This window comes from Gallus gallus, chromosome 13 (assembly GCF_016699485.2).
Source record: "Gallus gallus isolate bGalGal1 chromosome 13, bGalGal1.mat.broiler.GRCg7b, whole genome shotgun sequence".
NCBI classification, from domain to species: domain Eukaryota; kingdom Metazoa; phylum Chordata; class Aves; order Galliformes; family Phasianidae; genus Gallus; species Gallus gallus.
This window is the reverse complement of record NC_052544.1, coordinates 14771380-14794824: the sequence shown is the minus strand read 5'-3', so window position 1 is coordinate 14794824 and position 23445 is coordinate 14771380. Positions and strand designations below refer to the sequence as shown.

The following is a 23445-nucleotide window of genomic DNA, read 5'->3' as shown; positions in this document are numbered from 1 at the left end:
GACGACAGGGCTGTCTGCAGGGCTGTGCTGGCTCCCAGGGCACCACGGTATCAGCCACAACAGGCTGCACCCCGCAGTGTCTGTAGCCCATCAGTGCAACGACTTGGCTTGCAGCTCACTGCTGAATTCAGCCCCGGGCTCAACCCGGGGGAAACAACCAACCCGTTCCAGTGGAGCATACTGAGGGCAGCCTCACTGCTCCTGGTGGGCTGTGAAAGAAGCCTCTCAGCAAGCACGGCCCTGAGAGCTGGGGGCACGCAGCAGCCGTGTGAGAAGGTGCAGCACGGGTGGACAGAGGTGCTTTTGGGAGCGCCTGTGGGGCAGGCCCGGCAGCAACCTTGGGGCTGGGATCAGACGGGACCCCCGGAGCACATCGGGGACTCGACTTATAGGGGAAGTGGCGGGGGGGGGGTGGGGGGGTGGAATAAAGGGTTCGGGAGGAGAAGAAAAAGATTGCGGACGAAGCGAGGCGCCGGCGGGAGGCTGGAACAGCGCTCTGCTCGAGGTCCGGCGGAGGGCTGGGCAGGCGGCCCGAGGGTTGGATGCCGTCCCCGGGGCGGCCCCCTCTTCCCTCCCCCCCCCCTCCCCCCCCCCCTCCCCTCCCCTCCCGCAAGGCCGGGCCGGGCCGGGCGGCGGCTCCGCTCCCCCCGCGGGGCCGCACCGCCGCTCCCCGCCCCCGCGCCGCCGCCGCATTTAACGGGGACGCGCGGCTGCTCCGTCCCGTCCGGCCCGTCCTGAAGCGGCCCCGGCCATGGCGCGCCCGTCGCTGCCGCTGCTGCTGCTGGCGCTGGGGCTCGCCGCCGCCGCCAAGTCCCCGTACCAGCAGGTCCTGCAGCACAGCCGCCTCCGCGGCCGGCAGCACGGGTAAGCGGCGGCTCCGCTCTGCCCGCGGGGAGAGGGGGGAGAAAAAGCAAAAGAAATACCCACAGAACTTTTTTTTCTTTCTATTGGTGCAGCTGCCGGGCTGCGTGTGCGGGGAGAGCCCGGCTGCGATCGGTGCCGTGCTTCCTCCCCTGCAACTTTTCCTTCCTTCCTCTGCGACTTTTCCTCCCTTCTCTCAGGGCTTTTCCTTCCTTCCCCCGTGATTTTTCTTCCTTCCTCTGACAGCTTTCCCACCTTCTCTCAGGATGCTTCATAGTCCCGATGCCCTGTCGGATCACTCAGTGATGCTATCATTGCCTCCTCATTGAGGAAAAAGGGGACGAAAAAAGACATATCCCAGATTTGGAATTGCTAGGCGTCCCATGGAAGGAATTATTGTTTTCATGAATGTATAGAAAAAGAGAATGGTTTCAATGGCAGAAGGGTATCTCTCTGGGTGAGCACCAATTTAATCTGACTCTACATCCTGAATGTATTCCTGACTGAAGTCATCACTTCTTTAATCATAGACCTTCTGAGATATGGAGTACCCCAGCAGTGCAGGTAGATCTATTGCTGGATGAGCAGTGTACGATGGGCTGCAGAGTGCGGTGTATTTACTGGCAGGTAGAAAACCAACCAGACCTTCATGGTTGCCTTTTGGGAAGGAGTTGGAGTGAAACGATGAGAGCTGCTTCAGGTGGCTTTTGTTGCTCACTGTGGTGGCGCTGATTGAGCTGTAGCCTCCATTGAAATGCATCGCCGAAGGGTCATGAATGGCTTTCAGAAAACCCTGGGCTGAAATATTGCAGCTTGGTAGGTGTCTGGCAGGGATCCAGCCCAGTATTTACAGGAAGGGGAACGCTTTGCCTATCTGACCAGATAGAGAATCTAAGAGGCGAGCTCTGAGCAGACGTCTGTTTGTAAAATCTCGGTGCTGAATGAATCGCAGCGATTGGTGTACAAACACAGCCTTGTTCTTCATCTCTGCCTGGTCTGAAACAAAGTAAATGCCCGGAGCTGGTGCTGTTCCTAAGGCAGAAGTTTGCTCAGAGCTGTGAGTTGGTGCAGCTTTGGTGTAAAGCACCGCTGAGAGCAGCACAGGGGCAGATGTGGCTGCGCTGCATGGCGAGGTCCGTAGAGGTGGTGAGGTTGTGCTGAGATAAATCCCATGTAGCTGATGACAGCACTTGGCTCGTGGGTGCCTCCCTGGTGGGGAGCACGACTTACACCACCCTCATTTTTAATCTGACTTTTGAACACCGACTGATGATGTGTCAGAGGGATGCAGTGATGTCAAACCTCAAAGCTGGTGGCTGCAGGAGGGATGTGCAGGAGTGCCCCCCTGCTGCAAGCATCCCTTGTGCCATCGTGCTCCCATTGAGCCAGCAGTGAGCCGGGTGGGAGCACTGGGCTCTGCAGCAACACTTGGACATCTGAATTAGTTCTTAAGTGAATCAGTTCAGCTCTTGGAGGGGAAAAGTATAGAGGGAGCATTAGCACTTGGAGATGAAAACCTCCAAGCACTGCCTGGGTGCAGGACCTGGGGGGCGGTGCATTCTGCCCCTTTCTGCTCCGTTCTGCCCCTTCCCAGGGCTGCCCCCGGCCCAGCAGCTCTGCCTGCTGAGAGCTGGGCTCCAACACAGCCCAACAATGGGCGGTTTGATCAGCGTGCTGGGAACGCCACGGCAGAGGTGATGAACTCCAATGAGGAGAGGGGAGAGTGTTGACAAATTCATTTTAAGCCAGACTGGGCAAAGACCCAGAATGCTCACGGCGGGGAGCCGCTACTACAGCCGGCCTGTGGGAATCACTGACAGCACAGCCCTGGGGGGACCTCTCTGCGTGGAGGAGAACCAGGGAAGAGCTTTTCGCAATAGGTCACCCCCTGCAGCGCGGGGTCCCGGAGAGGGAGGAGGGGGAAAAGTAGCACCGGTTTGGGGTTTTCTTGGCAGGCTGCTCCCGGGGACGTGGGGGAAGTGATCAAACAAGTCCTTCAGTAGCCAGGCTTGTCAGGATGAATATTAGAGGGATTGTCCGCCGCCGTCAGCCAGACGCTGAAATCGAGGCGAGATTTGGAATTTGGATCTGATTGGAACCACATGGTGGGGCCGGGGGAGCCGAGGTGGGCTGAGTCCCAGAGCACAGACGTGTCTCCCAGCTGTGATTTGGTGTGGGGAGCACTGAGCTGCTGCCAGCCTGCGCCAGCTGAGCGTTCGGATTTGTGATTCCTACTCTTTTGTAAGAGATTCTCTCTGCTTGTCCCTCTCCTTACACACAACAAGGGAATGACGTGTGCCCACTTGCACTAGCTGTGGGCACAGGGTGCCATGCCCATGGTCACAGCTGCTGGCACAGGAGGCGCAGGGCGCTGGTGATGGGAGGAGCAGGGAAGCACTGTGCTGGCCAAAGCAGACGCGACTCAGCTCCTGTTTGACCACAGCTTTGCTCTCAGCTTCTTAGAAAGCTGAAAGGCTGCTGTCAGCTGTCACTGGGATGACTCACACACGTAGTGCCCCACGTGTATTCTTCTGGTGGAGGGGCTGCTCCTGGGAGCCGCTAGGTTGGGATCTCACAGCCACTGCTGGTCTGTGCCACCCTGCACAGTGCTTCCCCGTCTGCATCCGCCTCCAGCACAGGTGGAGCCCATCAGACAGCAAAGGACCCATTTTGTGTGCTGATTCATGTCTGTCTTCCGTTAGCTCCTAAGCCATTGAAATTTGGGAAATGTTTGAATTATTGCAGGCTTGATTAGATTCACTAGGGACCCCAGATTTTAAATTGCTGTTTGCCGTAGAAATCTCGACCAAACCATCATTCCTGTATATTCTGGGGAGAGGTAGAAGATGTGGAGCTTTTGCACACGGTGAAGAAAAACATAACATTGCAGAGTGAAGGGAGAGCTCTTCCCTTTCTCCCTTCGCTTTGTGACCTCCCCAACACACCCCACTCCCTGCACTCCTTCCCTGCTGGCCCTTCTGGTTGCTGTTGGGCCCCTGACGGACCCCGCTCTGCTTTGTCCCTCCTGCAGCCCCAACGTCTGTGCTGTGCAGAAGCTGATTGGCACCAACAGGAAATACTTCACCAACTGCAAGCAGTGGTACCAGAGGAAGATCTGCGGGAAGGCAACGTGAGTACTTGGTGGGAAACCCCCAGGGCTGCCCCAAGGCCTGGCTGGGTGCTGGGATGGAGAGGCACGTGGTGCAGTGTGAGTTGGGTGTGTGCGTTGGATGTTAAGAGTTGTGTTAGCCTTTCACTGCTGAAAATATGCTCGTGTCTTGTGCTTTTCTCCTGTGACAAACATGATTCCGAAATGTTTAGATGTTAAGAGTGGTAAATACTGTGTCTATAGGCTCGTTAGCAAGGTCTGTTGTGATGAGACAAGGGGAAATGGTTTCAAACAAAAAGAGGGGAGGTTAAGACTGGATATAAGGAGATGTTTACAGTAAGGGTGGTGAAGTGCTGGAGCAGGTCGTCCAAAGATGTATGGGGTGCCCCATCCCTGGAGACAGCCCAGGCCGGGCTGAGGGGCTCTGAGCACTGCTGGAGCTGCAGGTGTCCCTTCTCACTGCAGGGAGTGGGACCCAATGGCCCAGAGGGGTCCCTTCCAACCCAAACCATTCTGATTCTGTGCTATTCAAACCCTGATGATTCATTCTAGTTGCATTTCTATGGGTACTTGTATGGCTCTCGGAGCTGTAAGTGTGGATGCTATAATGGAGCGTGGACCAGGTGTCTTCTAGTAGTCAGTGTGTCTCCTTCTTTCACTGCTAGGCTCAGTGCTGAAAAAAAGCAAAAGAACAAAAAACAACAGGCAGAAAAGGCAGCCTGATGGATATTGGAGAGACCATTAAATTCATCTGCACATGTTTTCTTTGGAAGTAAAAACAGAAATAAAGAGAGAGAGGTGTCGCTTTTAGCCAGCGCTCTGATGACTCCACCAGGAAAGTTAATCACCCTCACCGGCCAATTCCACATCTAAATGATAATATTCAAGTAGCTGTTGCATAAAGTATGGGCACGGGCAGCCTGGGGACATTCCTGTGAGTGATGCAGTCAGCAGATAATGATGGCCATGCATGCCTGACTCAGCGCCAGGCTGCAACTGGGAGCAGGGAAGCTTTTTGGAGTCCAAGCAGGGCTTCAGACAGATGAAACCAAAGCCCCAGCAGCTTCTTCTCGCTTGAAATCATGTGCTGTGAGAAGTCACTGATCTAGAGCAAACAACAGGAGTCATCCACTGCACGCGGCCCCCGTGATGTGTAATTGGATCTATAGGAACGGGCTGCTCTTCACTGCTGATTAAATAAACTGGTTCTGTAGGAAGCAGCGGGCATTGAGGTCTGTAGTGGGGGTGAGCTGTGCTGCTGTTGCCTTTGTTGGTTTAGCTGTTTTTGCTGGCTGTTGGGTTTGGTTTTATGGATCTGTGTTGGTATTATGAGGGGGGAGGTAGAATTGCCCCTTCCGCAGAGCAAACCAACTCCCCCCTGATTCTATGAAAGCACCAAATATAGGGAGATTTAATCGGAATGATCAGAATTCACACTCCCCTCTTGGCTGAACAGCGGCTTTTTTGATGTCAGTGGGCCAGATCCTGGCATGGCAGGGTGGTATCAGCTTCACTTCTTCTGATAAGGGAGTAGCACAGCTGCCAAACCAAACAAGGCAGTGCTGTGGGTGTGGGATAGCTTTGCCCTTAAAATCAGTGAAGGCCAAGATGATGCCAGCTGTGGGTTGCTTCAGCTCTGAAGCACATCAGAAGCTAAACCTCAAGTAACCCAATATATATTTGGCAGAAAGCAACTCCCCCACTTATCTCCAGGAGGGGCTGGAGGGACTGGCATCTAGCAGTGCTTGGTGATGTCATTTGAGGAGATGGGGTGATCTCTTCCAACCTTTTTTTCCCTGCTTTTTACCCGAATGTCTTATCCAATGATGCATTGCTGAGAAGAAAGTTCACGCAGCATTAACCTGTGTGTTAACCTATGAGATAATGTTCCCATTACACATGGAATTTGCTCGCTATTCTTCACCTTGCGTCATCCCAACAATGGGTTTTACTGTCGTTTTCTCCCTTCCCAGCCCTTTCTGAGCCCAGGCTTTGCTCTGCTCCTTATATGCTGATGCAGAACAAAGGATGTGTGCCTCACTCAGATTTTCTGGAGCACCCTGGGACAGCTCTGATTACAGATGTTTGCCAATGATGACTCCCGCTGGACACGGTGCTCCCGGCGTATGGAAGCAATCAGGAGCTGTTCATAAAGGATGTGTTTGCTGTGCTACAGCAAGTGGACTCTCACTGCAGTGTCAGGGCCTGGGGTGCTCTGTGCTGGGTGCTCTGCCTTCCAGGAGCAGGCATGGGCACAGGTGATGGTGCCCAGCACGAGCCCCAAAACCGGCCCTGTGCGTGGGGCTGAGCTGGTCTGGCAGAGCTCCTGAGAATAGCCTCAAGTCCCAGCAATAATCAGGATTTGGCACGTGTGTCAGCTGAACTGGAGGCTGCAGCCTTCAGTGGGGATCCATGCTTGGGTCTTCCCCACGGTGGCTGCATGCACTTCTTCAGCCCAATGGGGTCCCAGTGCCCGTCTCCCACCAGAGCTTCTCTGGATAAGCATCATCACTTCTTTCCTCTTCCTAAAAGGCTTTTTTCCACCTTTGTGAAGTCCCAGGTTGTCAGATGCTTGACTCGGTGCATCCGCTTTGCTTTTGACCTATTATCTTTATTTGCTTGAGGTGTCAGTGGTGTGACAAATTGGAGGTGTGTTGCAGATGCAGCTACCTGGCTCCAGGAAGGTAGATTTGGCTGCTCTGATTTTTGATTTCTTTTATTTTCCATCATCCTAGCGTGTCCAGAGACACTGAGAAACTGGAGAGATTAGAATCGTGGAATCGTTAAGGTTGGAAAAAGATCATCTAGCCCAACACTTAGGATATGCTTGGTCTTCAGTCTTGCCTCCAGGCACATCACCTTCCAGGTGCTGCTCCAGAACCACTCCCAGAGGTGCAGAGGGTGCTGTGTGGCATTGCCCTGTAGCTCTCACTTGACAGAACCAAGTTCTGCCTGTGAGCACCAGCCTTGGTGGTGTGGCTTTGCCTGCTTGCTTCTTGAACAGCATCGTCCAATGCATTGGGGTGGAGCGCTGCGCCGGAGCTGGATGTGCACGATGGAAAATCCAACTCATGCATCAGAAGGGGACTCTCACCTCTTTATCTACGTTTTTCTTCTGCTTTTCTCCTCTTTGTTGAAGTGTTGGCTCACGCAGCTGGGGAGAAATTAGATAGAGGATTTATGTACGTTTTATCATTGCATTACTTGCTGATGAAGTGAGATAAGGCAGTTGGCAAGAAGTCTGACACCGCTTTGATTTTAATGAGCACTGAAACAAGATTGTTTTGGTAATTAGGTAATTTTCCACTGTTGGTTATTCCAAGGCCAAGGAAATAGTTTATTTAGAGTATATTCTCATCGTTGTGACTGGGCTTTTTATATGCTCCTACCTCCCTTAAGCACTGGGCTCATTCTTTTGGAAGTGGGGGTTGCACTGAATGCCTCCCACACGCACTATTTGCCTTGAGAACAGGACGGCTTACACACATTTTATTATTATTGTTGTTATTTGAGGAATAACTGGTAGCAGCGAGCTGCCCCTCAGTGCTTTTCCTTTTCTCTTTTTCTTTTTTGAATTAACTTTTTTTTTTTGTTGCTGTACTTTCCTCAGCTCAGGAAAAGAAATGAATCTCTGGCACGCTTTGTACAAAACCAAAACATATGGGTTTTATTACAGGAAATTATTACAAATGGATCTTTATTCACTAATATATGCCTAAGCTTACTTTTATTACCTTGAAAAATGCACTTAAAATTTAATTTCAGATCCTAAGAATGCCCCAGCAGTGAAACAATGACTAATAAAAAGCAAGGGGCTTGCTTCTGCACTCACACGCTTTGCCATTTAGGAGTGCAGCATTTCCAAACCGAAGGCTGAAGAGCTATGAAGACTCAAGGCAAAAGTTCTCAGTGAGGGAGTCAGGAAATTAGAATCATAGAATCATAGAATTGCCAAGGTTGGGAAAGACCCACAGGATCATCCAGTCCAACCATTCGCCCTTCACCAATGGTTCTCACTAAACCATGTCCCTCAACACAACATCCAAACGTTCTTTGAACACCACCAGGCTCGGTGACTCCACCACCTCTCTGGGCAGCCCATTCCAGTTCCTGACCACCCTTGGTGGTGAGAAGAGGTGTTGCAGAGTAGGTGACAAGTGCACTTTGTAGGAGAGTGTTGCTTATTGAACCCGTGCTGCTGTGTGGAGCCAGCTGGGGTGACACCAGCACCTTGGCTTGGTTCTTGTGCCAAATCCTCTGGATTTTAAAGATTTGGTACAGCCAAAGCCTTTGGACAGCAGGGTCAGATTGTTCATTTCGTGAAAACTGGGGCTCGTGGAGAAGAACATATCAAAGAAGCATCCCTGTTCCCGTATAGATGTGTAAGGTACCGTATCCTGAAAATGGGGCAGAGCAGCCATAGCCACACTGCTCCCTGGGGTTGGATGAGGCTGCAGGACCAGCTGGGCCCCAGAGCTGTGCAACCCCTCGAGCTGTATCCATGTTTTATTGGGCGCACTGGGTGATCGCATTGGATGGATTCACCCATCAGCCACAGCAGGGAATATGGCTGAAGGTGGGAATTGTAGAATCACAGAATGGCCTGGGTTGAAAAGGACCTCAAAGATCCTCTAATTTTAACCCCCCTGCCATGGGCAGGGTTACCAAAGGGACCCAGAGGGATGGTTTCATGAGCCCTGAGACTGGCTCTTCATAGGGGCCAGTGCTTGGCTGAGCACCTTTGTGTCCACCCGGCCTTTCCTGGTATTCAGAAAGCTTTAAAAAAAAATCCCTGTTGAGATCATAGAGGACGAGTTGGGAGGGGAGGCTGTGAATGGTGAACTTGGTGCACAGGGCCAGGTGATGCTGGTGGTTCCCTTCAATGGGTGAGACTGGAGGCTCAAAGGAGCCTGCCCGCAAGCGGAGCTGACCCCATTGCTGGCCTTGGTGCTCCTTGCCATGAGCTGCCCTGGTGTGGTGATGCTGGAGATGGCCCCCACCCCAAAAAGCAGGCGGTGTGGTCCTGTCCCATCCCACTGCCCTCGGCTCCTGTCCCAGCCCCCAGCATTGAGCCCCGTGTGCACCACATCCCGCCCACTCCTCGCAGCTCATTCAGCTCCCATCGATCCATAAATAAGCCTTTTAAAGCCTATGTCAGCACTCAGGAATTATTTATGCTGAACTTTGCAATGATTTCTTTTTAATCAGCTCTTCGTCTTTGATTGCAGCTCTGAACCAGGGGAACTGTCTAGACTGGATTTAGTTTCTAGGGTGGAAAAAACCGAAAAATCAGAGGTAGGGGAGGGAGGTGGCAGAGGGAGAAAGTGTGTGTTTGTAATGAACACGAGACGGGGGCTGAGGAGAGCGGAGCAGCAGGGTGTTAAGATCTCCAGTAGTCAAAGGAAGGGATTGCTTTAGGCAAACTCGTTCCCACATGGAATATATAATGTCTAGACAATCAGTCTGGGTTTGCTTTGTAATTCTCTTAGGAAACCGTGAGACAGAATTTATTTGCTTCTGTCACAGAAAAGCAGGTATTTGTTTCACTTGCTGGCTCTTAATTACCCCGAAGAATTCCCTCTTAAACCCCAGGCATTTCCACTGTTTGTTAACACTGCTAAAATGATGACAAATATCTGAAGCTTGAGGATTTTGCTTTCTCTGAGTGGGTGTGCACAGGACTTGTCTCAAATCCAGCCGGGAGCACAGAGGAAGCACGTCTCTGTAGGAGGAATATCGATCCATCAGATGGCCTTGCTCCTTTCACACCGAGCCTAAGAGCAACAAGTGAAAGAAACCCCTGTGAAAAATGAATAGGCCACTCCCAGACTGACTTTTATTATTATTTTTTCCTGTTTATATGGTGTCGTTCCCTTTAATGGCCAGAATTGGATGACTTCTTTTATTTCCCATTGAGCTGCAGACAATGGGTGCAGCATTCAGGCCATGGATGGACATCCATCCATGGTTCCAAGCAGCCAAGACCAGAGATGCTCTTTCCCCTCTGGATCTGTCATGCCAGTGTTGCTATAAACAAGCAGATGATTTCTGGGGTGGACAGGAGTGGGATGAAGCACAGGAGAAACGCTTGGCTGGTTTAGTAGAGCAGTCATACTGGAGTTGTAGCACGTTGCCCAAACCCAGTAGATACACTGGGAGATCCGCAGATTCTTCTGAGGAAAGGGATGAACTCAATGAACAGAATTCCCATTGCCAGAAATACAAATGCACATCAGAGGTATGGGGTGTTTTGGTATGTCTTGTGTTGTTCCACTCTGTCATGGATCAAAGAAGCACTCGAGTTTTTTCTCAATCCTTAATCTTGTGTGCGTTGAATGAGTGCACAGCCGTTGGCTTGAAGCCCTCAGTGCTATAGATGGGTGCTCAGTATTCAATGCTGGCTCGTGGTGAAGAAGAATAGCTGGGAAATAGGCAGCTGGCACCAAATCCCACTAGGAGATACCTGGAGATCATGGAATCACAGAATGGTTTGGGTTGGAAGTGACCTTTAAGATCACCTAGTTCCACCCCCATTGCTGTAGGCAGGGATATATCATCATCACTTCTGAGTCCTCTCCTATGAGATACTTGGAGATGTAGATGTCTACCATCACTTGTAGGTCTGTGCCTCACTTCTTTGTCCCATGCAGGTCCTGAGATGGTGCTGAGCTCACCGCCTTCCTGAGGTTTTCTGCTGGGCCCATTGCTTTCAGTCTCCGTCACTGTTTATACAGAGACCAGCAAAATAGCTGGGCAAGGGTGGTTTTGAAAAGAGATAGTTTCGGTTTTTGTTCTGTGGAGAAGCTGGCAACGTGCAGCCCTGGAGGAGATGTTAGATACGGTTTGTCTTTTGCTCAAGTAGATGTTTTTGAGGAAGCATCTGCTTTAGAAACATCACCAAATAGGGATGAGTGCAGGCAGGGCTATAGCTAATAAAGGAAAAGCAGTGAAATGCTCTCTGTTAATCTCCTGTATCCATCTCTTATTCCAGAGTGATCAGCTACGAGTGCTGTCCTGGATATGAAAAAGTTCCTGGAGAAAAAGGCTGCCCAGCTGGTAAAAACGTGTTTGACATTTTTCAGACTTCTTAAAATCATACGTCAGCCCAGTTGAGGAGAATGCTAGAGAATTACTCAGAGTGGATTTGAGTTTTGCAATTTGTGCACAAGATTGCCTTGAATGAGTCGAAAATGGACTCAGCAGAGCACCAGCTGAGTGCCAGATTAGCTCCAAAGCGTGCAAAGTATTCCAGACAACTTAAAACCTTGGATATAATTAAACTCAATCAAGCATGGGAGGGCCATGGGGAATTACTCTTTCCAACAAGTAATACAGCTCTATTGGAAATGCAATACAAGGTAACGATAGAATAACAGACAGTTCTGCCAGTCTGTGCTCAGTCCTGCTTTGGCAAGTGTGAGTTGGGCAAAATTCCCTCTAATAGGAAATACAGCTCAGTCGCTGGTGGGGGCTGGGAGAGGACTAATGGGGTCTGGGGAACATAACCTGTCTTTTTTCAGCACTGCCACTCGCAAACATCTACGAGACCCTGGGAGTGGTGGGCTCTGCCACCACACAGCTCTACTCCGACCGCTCCAACCTGAGGCCAGAGATCGAAGGACCTGGAACTTTTACTATTTTTGCCCCAAGTAACGAGGCCTGGGCTTCCTTGTCTGCTGTAAGAGTTCGCTCCCCTTCTTCCTCTTCTTCCCCTGGCTTTCTGTAATGGAGATTCAGCCCCATCTGCAGAACAGGCACATCCTGGTGTAGGAAGGGCTGGGAATTTCCAAGATGGGAACCGCTGTCAGCTCCAGAGCTTTGTTTCTCTCAGTGCTGCCCAGTGATGTGGGTGCTCAGCAGGGGGTGGATATAGAAGTCACCTCATTCAGTTTTCCCCGCTTCTTAGTGTTAGGCGTTGCAGTAAGACAACAAGGAACTTGGCATCTCTTTCAATTTTTCTTTACTGCTTTGTTTACTCTTGATCATTTTGAAGCCCCTACCCCCAAGCAGCAGCAGCAGCAGAGCTCCTTACTGGTGTGGAAGGTCACCTTTCTTTGTCAGCGCCTTTGGTCACCTTATTGCTTGTGTCCGTGCCATGACCCCACTCTGGAGCTTGCTGCCATCTGTCTGCCAAGGACAGGGCTGCCAGAGCTGCCAGAGCTGCCTTAAGGCAGAAGATGAGCTTTGATGGAAGTTAGAGCTCTGAGTCTGCACAGGTGGCATAAGGTTGAACATATCACCTCATATACACACACACACACACGTGGCCCTTTGGTACAGCCAAACCTCCTGACTCTCCCCAACGACAAGCTGAAGAGATGAACAAGCACTGAAAAATGAATGTTGCTGATTTTCAGGAAACACTGGATTCCTTGGTCAGCAACGTCAACATTGAGCTGCTCAATGCCCTCCGCTACCACATGGTGAACAAACGGGTCCTCACGGATGACCTGAAGCATGGGACAACGCTTAACTCCATGTACCAGAACCTGCCCATCCAGATCCACCACTATCCCAATGGGGTAAGATGTTGGCATTCGACCTGCCCACAGCAGGCTTGCTGTTCTGTTGTCTTGCAGCTCCTGCACAGCTCTTCGTCCTCCAGACCTTTGTAAGGCTTAGGCTGAAGAGTAGTGACTTAGGATAGACATTTGGAAGGAACTAAAAAAGAATATAGTAAGTGGTTAGTTCTGTAGATGCTGCTGCAGGGAAGTTGGTGTGTAACATGATGCTTGCCTAAGTATTTGACGTTGCATATTTTCTTAGGGTAGACAAAACCACTGATTGCTTTCAAAGCTCTTTAAACACAATACCCTTCAAACAGTTTTTGAAAGAGCACTCTCATTCTTTATGTGTTTGGGTTTTTTTTTTGTTTAGGAAACCACATTTCTGCTCCTGCTGGTTTGGTACTCTACTGCTCACAGTGTTGGAGATAGAATAACAGCGGTGGCTGCTTCACCTTCTTGTTTTAGTGCCCATAACACCCTGTGCATCTTTCCCTCTGCAGATTGTGACTGTGAACTGTGCCAGGCTGCTGAAAGCTGACCACCACGCCACCAACGGAGTGGTTCATGTCATTGACAAAGTCATCTCCACCACCACGAACAGCATTCAGCACATCGTTGAGACTGAGGAAAGCCTGGAGACCCTTCGGGTGAGTCTGACCCATGCGTGCTGAAGGGCTCCTTAGAGATATTCATTCGTCCCACTCCTAGTGAAGTTTGCCAATTTGTGAATGCTGTAACTCTACAGCTGCTGATAACACCTTTGTACCAGTAGAGCTTGTTTTGCTGTAGGAAGAGTGCTTGATATCAGTGGATTTTTATGAGAATAATTATCACCCTGCTACTGCTGTCAGGAGGAAGACACAGACCGAGTCTGGCCCCTCTCTCTTGTATCATAAAACCAGCCTTAGGAGCTGTTAACTCTTCAGATTTGATGTGTACCAACATATTTGCTTTGCTATCTGCCAAGTAAAGGCATAAAGAGGAAAGCAGAGTTCTGCAGTTCTCCAGCTGTAAAGTCTGGTCTGAATTATTTACTGGAACTGCGGTGACCCTTTCCAGGCACATTGGGGTATTTGAACTGGCTCTGAGACTGGCCTAAAAAAGCTCTTGTACTCAGATTTTTGGAGCACAAGAGAACCAAGAGGCCGGGCCAAATTTATAGAGGGACCAAAGTGCTGAAAGAAGCTATTCAGGACTTTTGTACGTGCACTGAAATTCTAAAAGCTGTAGTAAATCTGGCTCTCAGTGACTGCCTGGACAAAGCTGCTGACCTTTGCATTCTGGCTGGATGCATTTTACCCTCTCTCCTTGTTTCTGTGAAGGCTGCTGTGGCTGCTTCTGACCTCAACAGCTTGCTGGAGAGTGAAGGCCAGTACACTCTTCTGGCTCCAACCAACGAAGCCTTTGAGAAGATCCCACGAGAGATGCTGAACAGGATCCTGGGGGACCCAGAAGCCCTGAGGGGTGAGTGCTTTGTTTATCAAGCCCACTGAGAGACCAAAGATTATTCTGCAGTTCTTCAGAATTCCTTTTCAGATAGATCTGAGCAACTCCTTGGCACAGTCTAACAATAGCTGCAGTCAACACATTTGACATCCTCCATCTTTTTAGCCTGGACAGTCCAGGGTTCTTTGGATGTAGTTGTGTAGATGTTGCAGAGAAGGTGTTAACAGAGATAGAGGAGGGACTGACGCATCATTCCAAGTATTTTCTTAGCAGTCCTCCTTGTGGCAATGATTTCTATCAGTCTATAGCTACGAGAGTACTAGCATCTAATCAGTATAACTTCCTTTGGCAAATGAATTGAGTAATCACACAAAACCTTTCTGAAGTTAACAAGAGCATATAGAAATCATCCACATAGAACACTTCATTTCACAGACTGCTGAATTAAAGCCAACACAGTCTGAAATAGCTGTGCATCCTGTGTCATGGAGCCCTGTGCTCCCTCTCTCAGAGGCCCGCACCTTTAGAATGCTGTCCCAAAAACCTGCAGTAATTGCAGGGTTGATATTTCCAGCTCGCTAAGACACTTGCTTCTCTCGCAGACCTGCTGAACCATCACATCCTGAAGTCAGCCATGTGTGCTGAGGCCATCATCGCTGGGCTGACGATGGAGACGCTGGAAGGAACCACCCTGGATGTGGGCTGCAGTGGGGAAGAGCTGACGCTCAATGGGAGGGCCATCATTGCCAACAAGGACATCCTGGCTACCAACGGTGTTGTCCACTTTGTCAATGAGCTGCTGATCCCAGACTCAGGTATTGGAGACACTATGGCATCTCTCCTTCTGCTCCCTTCCTTTTGTCTGCTTTTTTTGTCGAAGAAGACTTAGAGAACATGAGTATTTTTTGTAGCAATGAGTGGATCGTGTTTAATGAGATGTTACTATGCATTGTTTTTCTTTTCAGCTAAGACCCTGTTTGAGTTGGCCCAGGAATCTGAAGTTTCGGAGTCTATGAACCTTTTCAGACAAGCTGGGCTAAGTTCACATCTAACTGGCAGTGAGCGGGTGACCCTCCTTGCCCCAGTGAATGAGGTGTTCAAAGGTAAAATGTGGGGTAAATCCCTCTCTCCTATTGGTCTGGGCCACAGATCTGCTTTGAGCTGTCTCTCTTTGGCTGAGTTTCAGCGTGCAAGCACGCAAACCTTCTCTCAAATCCCTCAGCTGTAGATGGTGACATGTAGCTTCAAAATTAAAACCTGTTGTGGGTAGTAATCTGCATGTGGATGTTTTTAGTGTCTCTGTGGTCATTCTAAGTGAGTCATTAGTTCTGTCCTTATTTTCTTGGCTGCAGATAAACGCCCCACTGTTGACAGCAGTATGAAAAATTTGCTTCTGAACCACATTGTTAAAGATCAGCTCTCCTCTAAATATCTTTACCACGGTCAGAAACTACAGACGCTGGGTGACAAGGAACTGAGAGTATTTGTGTACCGCAATGTGAGTTTCTGCAGCTTGCAGTGCTAAATATGGGCGGTCGCTCCGCATGGATGACTTCTGTCCCATCCCAGATCTCTCTTTCCAAGCATATACTGATCAAGTTGTTTTTCTGGAATTGCATTTGCAGAACCTGTGCATTGAAAATGCCTGCATTGCTGCCCATGACAAGAGAGGAAGGTTTGGGACACTGTTTAGTGTGGACAAGATGTTGACCCCACCAACTGGCTCAGTGATGGATGTTCTCAAGGCAGACCATCGCTTCAGGTGACCTTTCTGCTCTTCCTAGGTGCCAGTTAGAAGCAGAAGAGCTGCTTCTGTTTGCTATTCTACTTATTATGGATCGCAGTCTTGACTGTACATAACATTTTTATCATGGGAAGAGTACCCAAAACCACGATCCCATTCTGAAATTATAGAGAGTGAGACTTCAAATAGCCCTTCATTGAATTGTGAGCCAAGAATGTGTGGTCCCCGTTGTGAGCAATTTATTACAGTAAGAAGCCCTGTAGCCACCTCAGCCTATCAGAACTGCTGTGGCCAAGCCTTCGTGTCTCCTCACAGGCCACTTTGTCCCCAAGGATTCAGCAGCCCCAGCTTGCTTTGTCATTTCTCAGATGTCCTTGTTGGGACTTGCAGGATCATCTCATATCTGGTCAACTTCTTGCTTAAAATTGACCTTCTGGGTCCCAGCAGGATTTTGCAATTGTAACTTTACAGTACGGATGCAGTTTGTGGTGAATGTAGTTTGTGGTGAAGCCATCGATGTTTTACATGTCTTGCAGTACGTTGGTGGCTGCAATCCAGTCTGCAGGTCTCATGGAGAACTTGAACAGGCCGGGTACCTTCACTGTGTTTGCTCCAACCAACGAAGCTTTCCGAGCCATGCCACAGGGGGAACTCAACAAACTGATGGGTGAGCATTTCTAGAGCATTCAGCTGCTGTGTGTTGTTGGTGTGGTAGTGAGGGAATGGCTCAGCTTCTCTGCCATATCTCATTCTTTGACCCTGTCTGCTGGGAGCATGGAGCTCCTGCATAACTGATTTGGAAAAGCCCAATGCAGCAGAAAGCTGAGGGTGCACAGAAAGGAGTGGAACTGAGCCCTCACACAAAGCATGGCCGTGGGCTTATACTTCTGCTGGGAGGACGTGTTTGTAGTGTGTGCTATGACCTTCCTACGACTCCAGTTTGGCTGCGCTGGTTGGTGTGAGCAAGACAGCTCTAAGGTGTATCTAGAGAAACTGAGGTCTCTGCCTTGCACATCAGAGATGGTAGCAGTGAGAATGTAGCTTTTAATAGCATGGGCTTGGGGTGTCTAAAGAAAGTTCTGCAAATGGCGAACGTGGTCCACGGTCAGCCTCAAGTTGCACTGTATGAAATGTAATTCTTAAAAGAACAGAGCTGTTGTTCGATCCATGCATAGATGGGTAAAGCAGGAAGTCTGACCAGTACTCTGGTCTAGCATAGATGGAGGCCAATATCCTGAAAAGCACAGGCATGCAGACTGGCTGTAGAGAAAGGCGTGGGAGTGTTTAATAACCCTCTTCTGAATAAGCAGCAGGATCTCTTATTTTCTTCATGTCGGAAAATGGCTGTGGTTGGAAACAATGCCAGGTATTTCAGTGTAACATCTTCTCGTCATTAAAGCCCAACCAAACACTGATGTCATAATTCAGGAAGCATCTGCCCATGGTGGCTGGTTATCCTTTTAAGTGCATGGATGAGGAATTGGTAATATCAGACTCCACATCCAGCGCAGTGCTTAATGTATAAATATTTCAGAGCTGTTCTGCAGCTATTATAAACGGCTGCAGGAATGAAGTATCCCAGATGTGGGCACTTCAGATGTTCCTGTTTTTTCACGCAAATATTTAGCTTATGCTTCTGACGAAGAAGTGAATCACGCTGGTGAGGTTGTGCAGTGTGAGCGGTGGCCACCCCAGAAAAACTCTAATGGAAAAAAAGCTCAGGGTGTATGTCAGATATAGGCAGCAAAACAAGAAGTCCACATTGCTGGAGGAACTTCTCTGGTTTCTTGTGTGAAGGCCATTTTTTGCACCAGCTCTTCCCCATTGTCTCTCTCTGGGTGTTGCTCTGTGTTTCAGTCACAGCCTGTAAAGGAGAACATGGAGGAGGGCTGCTGGCCCACGCTGTGCACCTCACTGCCTCTTGGAAAATAGGTGCTGGTGGGGAAACTGCTTGCCTTCCTAAGATCTGTTCCAGAGGACAGCTAAAAGAATAGAGAGAGAGACCCATGGAGGAGAGGATCAGGCTCTCAGTCTATGAACCATCAGTGAGGTAGAATCATGGAATGGTTTGAGTCAGAAGGGACCCTTAAAACTCACCCAGTCTGACTTTTTTTATCCCTCTAAACTTCATTGAAAAGTGAAAATAGCACCAGAAGAAGTTTCATAGAGTGCACGGTGAGAAAAACAGGAGGCTGCATCACCAAGAGGAAAGGATTTCACGCATAGGGCAGAACTGATATGTGTCAAGGTGGGATGCTTTCAGGGAAGATGGTCTTTCAGGACTAGTTGGGATCCTGACCTGCCCAGGAGCAGCCTCAATGCCCCAGCCAGCTCTAACCAAAGGGTTTCTGACAGTTCTTTTCAGTTTTACATTGTTTCCTTTCCCTTTTAGGAAATGATATTTTCCATGTAGGGTCACTCCAGCAGATGAAACACAGGAAGAGAACTCTGACGTAAATGTAAATGTTTTCTTCCCCCAGGTAACGCCAAGGAGCTTGCCAGCATCCTCAAGTTCCACATGGCTGATGAGATCCTGGTGAGCGGCGCGGTCAGCGCTCTTGTGCGGCTCAAGTCCATGCAGGGAGACAAGCTGGAAGTCAGCATGGTGAGTCAGCGCTGACGGGACGTGCTCTGTGACCAGAGTCCATGTCAGGGCACAAAGGATGTCTGCTCAGTTGGGTGGTATGGGAGCCTGTCCTAAATGTGCATAGAGTCCCACTGAGCCGTGTTTCTGGGGCCGTAGTGGAGGGGGGACTGGGGCTGCCAAGGAGGGGACCCATTGGAGGGTCCAAGTCAGCAAGTTGGCAACCTTAAAATGTGGTTTGCTTCAGCTTTCTCCCCAGAAGGCCCATTGTAAATGACTTCCAGGAGCTGTTATAAATTTAACCCTGAGTCATGGGGAAAAAACATAAATAAATCAAATGAATAGCTTGTTCAGCTAACGTGTCTTTTTCAGTGTAATGAAAATGATCTCTGCATGGGCTCCTCTAACACAGCAGGATTTATTTAGATGTATAATTTCATTTCAGAAATTCTGCACTACATTAAGAGAATGTAGAATTCCCTGCTGAGGACAAATATATATATCTCAGAAAATATGTAACTCACAGCTCTCTCTGTGCATAAGGAAGAAAACGCAGGACAAAAATGGAAAGGTTGCTGTTCCAGAGTGTGTTGAGTTGGCCAGCCCATGTGGCAGACCCCTGCCATGTCCAGCCATGGTCTGCTCACTCCCACTGCAGTCCCCATAGTAATCTCTCCTTGTGCCAGGATGCTGGTGGATGTGCAGTGTTTCCACCCAGCCCACAGAGAAAACCTGGGCTCCAAAACCTGCTGGCTGCTCTGCTCAAGCTATCATTTGGTTTTATACTCTTAACTGGCAAGGGAAGTGAAAATGCTTACAACCACCTAGTAAATGAATGAGTTCAAATGAAGGTTTTATGAAATTGGAAAGCACAGATGACAGAAGTTTCTCATTTTCTGCTTTTTCACTTTGTTTTCTCCTCCTGAACAGAAAAACCACGTAATACATGTCAACAAGGAGCCCGTTGCTGAAAGCGACATCATGGCCACGAACGGTGTGATTCATGCTGTCAGCTCCGTCTTGCAGCCTCAGGGTAGGTTGCTGCTTGGAAGTGCTTGGAGCCACACCATCACAGCAGAACTGTCACCAAAACCACCTCTTGTGTAGAGTGAGCAACATCAAAACATGGAGCTGACCATGCGTGATGGGTGTACAGCACAGCCTGCTCGTGCTGGAGTGGGTGCTCTGCTGCCATGCCATATTGGAGTTGTGGTCTCCATCTCTGCTTTAGGAGGGAGCAATTACTTCACTTTATTGTGGGTGTTATGGGATTTTCAACACATGCTTTGAAATACTGGAAGGAAGCAGCCTGAGTGCTTTGAATGCCATCTGTATATGTTAGTATCTATCTATCAGAATATGTATTTATGTGTCTAGTATTTCAGTGCTGTCTCTGTCCCACTCTTAGCTTCAAGGCCACAAGAAAGAGGTGACGAGCCTGCAGACCCTGCATTAGAGATCTTCAAACAGGCATCTGCTCTATCTAAGGTAAAAGGAAAAAACAGCAAAAAATCCACTGAATTCTACTGAAATTACATTTTGGCAATGGTGATTTGAAGATAATGTCACACAGAGATTTTGGCTTCCAAAGAGAGTAATTGTATATGTGTTCTGGTTTGATCCATCGTCTCTTCTTCATTTAGTTGTCTAAGAAGTGATACTTTTTCAGCATGAAGGCTACCATTGATAGCACACCGTGTGCACCTTGGCACGTTGCTGTGTGTGTCAACCTCCAATAATGCAAATGGCACCAAAGAGTCATTTATCCGCCTCTTCTTCAGCACTGTTGGCGGTGTGAGGAGAACTAGCAGGTAGCTAAACATGAGAAATAGGAATATTCTTCTAGCCAAGCTGTTGTGTGTAACAGTGGGCATCCTTTTGGAGACTAAGGGTGAATGTATTGGCATGCAAAGCCTTATAGCTGTCAAGGATTTGTTGTAGTTAATCAAGCACGATGTTTTCTTCCCATGCAGGTGTCTCAAAGGAATCCTCGGCTAGGTAAGGCAACTCCTCCACTTCCCCACCCCATCATATATCCCATCCCTTAAAGCACAGTGTATTCTGTGCTCTTGCTGCAAGCAAGATGCAGCATAGCCGGGAGGGGAGCGTGTCCGTGCGTCTGTCCCACCCAGTTCGCTCTTCCCCTTTGCAGCACCCGTCTACTCCCGGCTACTGGCGAAGATGAAGGAGAACTCGGGTGGGTTCTGACCATGCCCAGTGCCTCCACCCCCCCGCCCTGCCCACGCCACGGGGGAAGGACAGAATCGTTGAAAACCAAATATTGCCCTTAAGTTTATTTTTGTTTCCAATGGAATGGATCGGAAAAATGAAAAGCCATATATATATATATGTATATATTTTTAAGACCGTTTTTATTTGTTTTGGACCACAAAGTTTTCACCTTGAGGATAGTTGGGTTGGGTTTTTTTGACATACCCAGTTTTGGGCTTGCTACCTATGATGGACAAGGGCAGGCGCCTAATTCAGGCCTGATCCAGCAGCACAGAGAGAGGCTTAGAGCTCACCCTGGGGCTGCCTCGCCTGGGGATGAATTAAGGCCCCTGCTCCAGGCTCCCAGCTGTGGGTTCTGCAAAAACCAGGCTCCCAAAGTGGGAAGCTGGGCAAGAACTCACCAGAACCCCCATCCAAACCAAGGCCAGAAGTGGGAAATGTTGGCTGGAATGGCCTGTGGATGTTTAGCTTTCGAAGCAAATGCATCACCAGAGTTGCCAACTGTACTGCCAACAGTGACTGATTTGGAGAGGGTAAATTCGTTGAATTCATCAACCAGTACCCAAACAATATTTTTGTTGTTGTTTTTTTTTTTTTTTAATTATTATTTTATTGGGTTTTTGGTGGGTTTTTTTTTTGAACCAACATTGGTTTCCTTCTCCTTTGTTTTAAAGGTCAACCATACGATTCTCATTTGATGGCTTTTAACAGAAGCCCCTATTGACTTTGAAGAAAGTGCATAATTATAAGCTATGGATTGAAGAGTTCTCTCTCCTTTTTTGTTTTTAATTGGGTTTTGTTTATGCCTATGGATTTTAAGTTTTGTTCACAAAAAGTACTGAATTGAGAGTTCTCCCTGGCAGAAGCCTTCCATTAAATGGTGCCTTTGTAATAATGGTTGTGGTTTTTTTTTTCCTTTTGTAATAAAAAAAAAATAAAAATAAAATCAAAAATATAAATATGAGAACTGTTGGTAGTCCTTGGGAGCTTTTTATTGTAACTGTTTGCTGGTGGTTTGTGAGGAGGGAGGTTTGGATTTGGGCAGATTAGTGTTTGCACACCTACTAGCAAAGTGTTCTTTTCTTGTCCTCTGTGTCTGTAATTTTTTGGGTCTGGCAAACATGTGAGCAGAGATGGCTGAACAACCACCACCCATAGCAGCAGAAAGCAGATAAATCCAAATGTCATTTATTTTGCTCCTCCAAAAACATTACCCTCCCCTCAAACTGAGGGGCTCCTCCAAAAACATTACCCTCCCCTCAAACTGAGGGGCTCCTTGCAGGCTGGGCTTTGCCATCCATGTCTGGGAGTGGCTGGGCTGGCTCTGGCTCTCCCCTCCACGGGGGAAGGGATGCAGGGCAGCCCCAGGCACTGCAGGGCTTGATATCCAGCACAGCTCAGGGGGCTTGAGGTGTCCCAGAAATGTATTTAAGGCTTTAATTGCTCCCACACCAATCCTAACCAGCAGCAGCATTGTGTCCCAAGGGCACCATTGGCCACATCACAATGCCAGCAGCACTTCACCCTCTTTAGGGCTCTATATTTATTCCCTGACTGGGTATTACCTGTAGTGAAACCAACGATTACCAAGGAAAAAAGAAAAGAAAAAGGGTGTCAAGTGCAGCATTTAAAAAAAAAAAAAAAAAACCACCCCAGATGGCTTTGGTCACTCTGGCTGAGATATGCACTTTTTCTTCCAATAAAAGCCCAAATTGAAATCCCATCTGCTGTACAGGAGCCATCTGCATAATTCAGATGTGTGAAAAACAATCAGCCTCTTATTTCCCTTCCCCAGCCTCCCATCTCATCTTCTTGTTTCCCTGGGGTGATACAGCCCTCTGTTATTTAAGTCTGGAGTGATGGGGAATGCTGTGAGCCACCCACCCGTTCCAGCCCCAGGAGGTAGGCTCAGCTTTTTGCAATCAGGATGATTAATTGTGGACTCATATAAAAACCTGAGGGGGGTAGGGGTGAAGCCTTTTTGCAGCTTCCTTAGTAGAGTGTGTAGTTATAGGGGCAGTCTTCCTATTCTGTTTTGTTTTTGTTTGGTATCACCTGTTTATTTCTTTGATGCTCCAAGAATAAGTGATGCAAGGCACTCTACTATTTGGGAATCAGATCTGCGCTTCCTCAAGGTGAGTGCCTTTTGCTGTTACCTTCCTTGTGTCTGATGTGGTAATGCTGAGTGTTTCTTGGCAAAAATGAAACCATCACAGTAGACAGAGCTGGGGTGAACTTTAGATGCAAAAGTGCCTATAAACATCCCATCTGCTGGCAGAGAGCAGCCTTCATCTCCTTGGGAACAGAGCTCTGGCTTCCCATCTCCGGGTTTATGGCAGGCATTGGGTCTAAATGGCAACGTAGGGGTGGTCTCTGTGTTCTCTGCATGGCCTGATTTGCCAGGCTTGCTTGGCAGGGGACACAAACTATGAATTGTGGCAGTGGTGGTGCCTGCAGCAGCTCCCCGAGCACTCTGGCTGCAGGTCTGTTGTCTCGCTCTGTTGAATTCCCTGGAATCCCACGTCCTGGTAAGCAGTCCTAGGGAGCCTTCCTGTGGGCTCTGTGCTTGGAAACCCTCAGTGCTTTGGTGCCTCCAGACGATGGTTTGCATTGGTGGCAACTCTGGAGATGACGTAGTCCCCTTCTTCAGTGATCATAGAATGACTTAGGTTGGAAGAGACCTTAAAGATAATCTGGGTCCAACCCCTGCTGTGGACAGGGTTGCTTCCCCACTGGATCAGACTACTCAGGGCCCCAATAACCTGGTCTTGAGCACCTAAAGGGATGGGGCACCCACAGCCCTGGGCAGCCTGTGCCAGTGCCCTGGGCAGCAGCCCTGATTCAGGGGCATTTCCCCCCTTTCTGTGAGCAGAATCAGGTCAGTGCCAGCAGCTGTCCCACAATGAGATGGTATTGCTTCCCCTGATGGAGGTGTGGAGGGAGGAAGCGAGAGGCAAGCAGC

General features: G+C 49.0%; 1 protein-coding gene across 1 annotated transcript; it reads left to right on the top strand.

The window, feature by feature from the left end:
- Window positions 1-719: 719 nt before the first annotated feature.
- Window positions 720-21447, top strand: TGFBI (transforming growth factor beta induced). Its single transcript, NM_205036.2, has 17 exons — window positions 720-864; window positions 3893-3991; window positions 10962-11026; window positions 11491-11648; window positions 12328-12492; window positions 12978-13124; window positions 13800-13941; window positions 14526-14738; window positions 14889-15026; window positions 15276-15421; window positions 15549-15685; window positions 16204-16334; window positions 18148-18272; window positions 19182-19284; window positions 19660-19739; window positions 20225-20249; window positions 20404-21447. The coding sequence occupies exons 1-17, from the start codon at window positions 752-754 to the stop codon at window positions 20457-20459; spliced, it is 2043 nt and encodes a 680-aa protein (NP_990367.2). The 5' UTR covers window positions 720-751; the 3' UTR covers window positions 20460-21447.
- The last annotated feature ends 1998 nt before the right edge of the window (window positions 21448-23445 follow it).